The sequence below is a fragment of the Puma concolor genome, chromosome B1 (assembly GCF_028749965.1).
Source record: "Puma concolor isolate L17-30 chromosome B1, mPumCon1.1.hap2, whole genome shotgun sequence".
Taxonomy (NCBI): Eukaryota; Metazoa; Chordata; class Mammalia; order Carnivora; family Felidae; genus Puma; species Puma concolor.
This window is the reverse complement of record NC_141670.1, coordinates 125,407,620-125,413,619: the sequence shown is the minus strand read 5'-3', so window position 1 is coordinate 125,413,619 and position 6,000 is coordinate 125,407,620. Positions and strand designations below refer to the sequence as shown.

At 33.9% G+C, this 6,000-nt stretch overlaps 1 protein-coding gene across 1 annotated transcript in view; it reads right to left on the bottom strand.

Annotated features, from left to right (window-relative positions):
* Positions 1 to 533: 533 nt before the first annotated feature.
* STPG2 (sperm tail PG-rich repeat containing 2) overlaps positions 534 to 6,000 on the bottom strand; it is a 569,016-nt gene continuing 563,549 nt past the window's right edge. Inside the window, exon 13 of the mRNA XM_086702910.1 lies at positions 534 to 761. Within this exon, the coding sequence (XP_086559036.1) occupies positions 609 to 761 (153 nt within the window). The 3' untranslated portion in view covers positions 534 to 608. The remainder of the gene's footprint in view (positions 762 to 6,000) is intronic.

Sequence of the window (6,000 nt, the reverse complement as noted above, 5' to 3'; positions counted from 1 at the left end):
ACATCAAATTATTCAAGCCCAGGCCTACTTTACACACACACACGCACACAAACACATGCAAACACTGAAAAGTCTAAACCACTGTTGGTCATTACCATACACTCTGTGTTTAACCCATATCTATTAACTATTTACATAAGAATATTCTTAGTCCAAGCTTGCTTGATTATACTATTTGTTTGAAAAAGCCAAAATGTTTCACCAAGCTGTGATCTCACAATAAGTGAGTAGAACATGGCATTATTTTTTAGATTCCTTTGTTTTAAAAGATAGGTTAATTTAACAAAGGCTGTCAACTTCACCTTATTAAGGTAACTCTTCTACCTTAGCATTAAAGACAAATGAAGAGTAGACTTCTAAAAAGGAAAATATAATGGCTATTTTTGACCAGTCAACATTTACTTCTAGCAGCATACAGAGTGGCCCCTACTAAATATGTTAATTATTCTCTGTAGTTATAAACATAACCAATCTCTAGAACAGGGATACAAATGCATTGCTTTGAAGATAAAAAAAAAAAAAATATTTGTCTCAGAGATTCCATATGACAGTTAACTTATGGATTGTAAAAATGTGGCAACCCTATGATTCAGTGAGAACCAGCACACTTACCATTTAGAAGATTTTACTTTGCTTCCTGAGCGTTTTTGTTTGGCTTTTTGTCCTGTAGTAAAAGTGTTTTCTCTCTTGATCAGGGAAGGATTTGGTAGAGTGACATTGAATGTCCTCTTCAGAACAGAATGTCTTAAAAATGGACTGAGCTACAGATATTCAAACAAAAGAATAGCGTATTTTAATTATATCATTTATAAACTTTGAAAAATTATTTTTATAACTCTATAAGGAACTCATTAATGTAAATAACTTACAATTTATCAACACCACTCATTAATATCATACACATTTAGATTCCTAAGGTTAATATCTATAAATGTGCCTTAAAGTAAAAAATAATTACCAGTCATCAGGTTAACTAAAGCATGTTTAATAGTTTTGCCAAAGGGTATACATATTTGAGAAAGACAAATATCTTTTGTGAAACTTTGAACATGTTTTTAAAATAAATATATAGCTTTTTGTATATATTAATATCAAATAATCTTTATTCCCAAAATAAATTTTGCTACCAATGAAGGTAGATATTGACTTTTCAGATGTTCCTTCTCTTAACATTTATCATTTCAACAAATAGTGATTAAATATATATAACCTGCCCAAAATTTTATTTGGTACTATGAACATGCAGTAACGGGATAAAGTCCATTTACATTCACCATTCACTTACCAATGAAAACATTGAGAAGGCAAAAATCTAAAAATAAAAAAAAAAAAAATCAAGAAATAGTGTCTGATTTTCATTTGTTGTAAGGGGTGTCTACTAAATCACTTGCAAAAAGATCACTAAAAACAAAATTATAGAATATTCATTCAACTCATATTCATTGAGGTGCTTCCTATAAAGTAGGTACCAGTCCTAACATAGTGCTATTGACACTTAACTTTTGTTTGTTCTCATGCCCCTCTCTCCAAGAACACAGTACAAAAGGATACATAAAGAAATTGGGAATTGAGATGAGTAGTTAAGTATGAATTGTTGAGAATACTGCATTCTCAGATTTATAATTTTCATTGTCCGCATGTGATAGGATGAGAGTTACAAGTTTAGAGTCAGCTTCATGTAGAAGGATAATTAATAGAACTCAGTGCATTTTTGAACTTGGACACTTCAAATGTCTGTGACCTTTGGAAGGTTATTCCCCTTCTCTGAACTTCAGTTTCCTCATTTTCAAATGGAGTTAATGTCATCTACCCAATACCTACTTTCTGGGTATATTAACTGAATTAAAGTATGTAAAGTAATCTTCGTTCTAGAGAAGCAATACACTTAGTGGTTAAAAGCATGGGCTTTTGGTTGTAACCCCATCCTTGCTATCTGCTTTCTGTGTGTCCTTAAGTAACTTCACCATTCTCCCTGTGCTTTGTTTTGCACATTTAAAAAACAAAGATGATAAAATAGTAACTATTTTGGAGTATTGTTTTGAGAATTCAATTAGTTAATATGGTTTAAATGTATCAAGCCTGCCATACTAAAACATCATGTATGTTTCAAGTATTATTATTATCATTATCTTGTATACTGTCTCCCCAAAAGTAAATATTTAAAGCAAGTTACATAAAAATAAATTTTCATTCTTATAGCTAAAGAATTGTGAAATTAGCCCTCAGTCTAGTAGTGGTCTGAAAAAACACTGAAAATTCACTGGGATATATTATTCCAGCAGGACAAAATTAAAAGGAAGACAATTTTCATGATCAGAAAACAGAGAACAGAGTCTGGCAATCCCCACACCTTGTTGTCAGAAAATATAAATTTTTCATAGATATCTTCTTTTAAACGCATTAGTAAACAGAAATATATTTATACATTTCCAATAAATATAAAGCAGCATACGGAAAATAACATTAATTTGAATAATAACATAAGGGAAAAGTGCTAGTATTTATTTATAACATAAAACAATAAATACATTTCAGGAAAAATGTAATAAAATTAGAACTAAATAAAGCTGAGTTTATTTTTTTATTTAAATATTTTTTTAAACGTTTATTTGTTTTTGAGACAGAGAGAGACAGAGCATGAACAGGGGAGGGTCAGAGAGAGAGAGAGGGAGACACAGAATCAGAAACAGGCTCCAGGCTCTGAGCTGTCAGCACAGAGCCCGAGGCGGGGCTTGAACTCACGAACCGCGAGATCATGACCTGAGCCGAAGTCGGACGCTCAACCGACTGAGCCACCCAGGCGCCCCTAAATAAAGCTGAGTTTAAATGTCAATCATTCCAAAATTTTAAAAGAGCATTTTAAAATAACTAGTAAATTAAAGAAAATATACATATTTTAGAAAATAATACAAAAGAATAACATCAACATTCACAGAATTACAGTCATAATCCAAATGTTTCATAATTTAAAAAAGGAAAACTGGGGAAATTCCACTTATTCCTCCTTTCTTTCATTCATTCCACAAGTGAATATCAAGTGGCTACAACATGCCAGGCACTGTACTAGGGTCTAACGATAAAACTGCCAACAAACAAGACAAAATTCCAGGCCTTGTGAAATCTACTGCCAATAATCGAATGATCGAATATATAAATGTAAAATCAAACAGTGATAAGAACTCTCAAGGAAAGCTATCCAGAAACAAATAGGAAGACCTGACTAAGTAAAGGCAATCAGAGGCTTCATTAAGGGAGTGATGATAGAATGGAAATCTGAAGGAAGGACAGACCCTAGTTAGGCTACGATGAAGAGGAAGATGGAGTGAGGTAGTCCAGGTTCAGAGACCAACATAAGCAAAGACCTATTGCACATTCTAGACACTGAGAGAAGACTAATGGGCCTTGAGTGGCATAGAGGAAGGGAGGCATCATGTAAGGTGATGATGTAGAGGTAAGTAGGCCATGTTAACAATTTTAGTCTTTGTGCTAAAAGTGATGAGAGACCATTGAAGCCTCCTAAAAAGAGGATTAGAGATGATTTTCTGATTTGTTTTTTGGAAAAGTTATTCATTAATATATTTTGCATTAACGTTTTTATTGTACAGATACTGAGTATCATATGTATACTTATCTAATTATTGAAATGATTTTGTATCACTAATTCCAATGGGAATTATTTATTTTTGTTTGTTTTTTTAAATAAGAATTACTCAGCAAGAGGCTTTCAGATTAAATTACCTTCCAGAAGCAGGGAAGACTCTACAAGCCTGATGCTCAGAGAAGAATGGGTTAAAGATGAAAATGACAAGGTTATGTACAAATAGACTATTGAGAGATTATGGCACAAGAGAAGGATCCAGGGTCAAGCCATTAAGAACTCTAAAATTCATTGCCATGTATGGGGAAGGAGCCTATAAAAGATAGAGAAATGGAGCAGGTGGACAGATTGGAGTAGTTATCAGTCAGGGAAGCCAAGAGAAGAGTGCACAAGAGAATGTACTGAGATTTCAACCCTGCTGAGAAGTCTAATAATAAGTAGACTGACAGGGGCGCCTGGGTACAGTCGGTTGGGCATCCAACTTCAGCTCAGGTCATGATCTCACAATTTGTGAGTTTGAGCCCCGTGTTGGGCTCTGTGTTGGCAGCTCAGAGCCTGGAGCCTATTTCGGATTCTATGTCTCCCGCTCTCTCTGCCCCTCCCCCGCTCACACTCTATGTCTCTCTCAAAAATAAACAAACACTAAAAATGTTTTAAATAAAAAAAAAAAAATAAGTAGACTGACAAATGTTCTTCATATTGAGAGGAAAGAAGCACATTGATTAACTTAGGTGAGGTAAACTAAAGTGGTTATAAGCTAGATTGGAGGAAATTGAGAAGAGGTAAGGAAGTACAGCATTAAGGAGAAATTTTTTTTTAAGATATAGCTTCAAAAATAGAAAAGAGAAAGAAATAGCTAAAGGTAAATGAAGGTTCTGAAAATATTGGTATATACATATATATGTGTGTGTGTGTGTGTGTGTGTGTGTGTGTGTGTGTGTGTGTGTGTGTATTTAGCAGAAGAGATTTGAAAGTATTTAAGAGACAATGGAAATCATCCCTTAATTGAGAGTGAGAGGGGATAACGGACGGTGAAATGTTCCAGAAAATACAGCAGCAATAAAATCCATAGCTTAAGATACGTGGAGGAAAAAAAAAAAAAAAGTTAGAGAGGGAGGGAGCCAAACCATAAGAGACTCTTAAAAACTGAGAACAATCTGAGGGTTGATGGGGGGTGGTAGGCAGGGGAGGGTGGGTGATGGGCATTGAGGAAGGCACCTGTTGGAATGAGCACTGGGTGTTGTATGGAAACCAATTTGACAATAAATTTCATATTAAAAAAAAGATACATGGAGGTATTGGTATTAGAAGGAAAAAAGGAGTAATCTTCTATTGTAATAGTTGAAAAGGATTAAAAGATAAATCCAGATGCATATACATTTATAAATTATATAAAATGTAATTGAGAGAAATTCCATCTGATATCTTTTTGTTTGTTTTTCTCTATAAGTGGCTTCAAATGTTCCTCTTACTCATATTCTCATGGAAATGACTAAGGAAATATACGATTACAGAAAATCATGTGTTAGTGTTGAAAAACAGGGATAGGACATTTATCTGATGAAAGAATTATTCATAGATATAATAGTGATAGGAATGGACTGAAGGGGGCTTTAGAGGGCTGCTGATTTAAGCCTCCTATCTCCCATCTTCAGCCAAGTTCCAAGAAAAAATACTGACTTCCAGCGTTTTGTCATTCTTGATCTAGAAATGAGGAAGTAGTATGGTATCATTGGGAATGAAATACTGGAATCAGTAGTTTTGAAAGGCCCCAAGTTTCAATCCTGGCACAGTACATAGAACAAACTTAGAAATGAGCATGGCCAATTTTATTTCTGACTTTAGAAGTCAGACAAAAGCCAAGATTCCACTATGCCTGCATTTGGGAAGTAGAAGTAGAGTAGAGGTATCAAGCTTTATCTATAGCAGACGAAATAACTGAAACTCTTCCCATGGCTATTCACCCCACTAGTTCTTTCTATACCTTTCCCCAAAGGTTTCTGGACCCCAAAATTGAAGGTCCACCTAAAAAATATTTAGAGAGGTGGTATAGCACCAGATATTATAAAATAATATAAATCTATATATTTAAAACAATGTGGCTCAAGCCCCAAAACAGGTGGTAAATTCAGCGGAAAAGTAGCTTGCTAGGCTTAAAATAAACATAGGCATTTAGCATATGGTAAAATTGGCATTTCAAGTCAACAGGAAAAGGATGCACTCAAGGGTTATTGGTACTGGAATAATTAGATTTGTAAAAATAAAATGAGTATCAAAAATATGAATATATGAAATATCATATCTTCATATTATGGGCTCATGCAAATTTAAACGTTTAAATGTTGTTTTTAAAGTAGAGAATTAGAATAAACAGAAGAAAAGACAAGTTATATCAGGCCTAG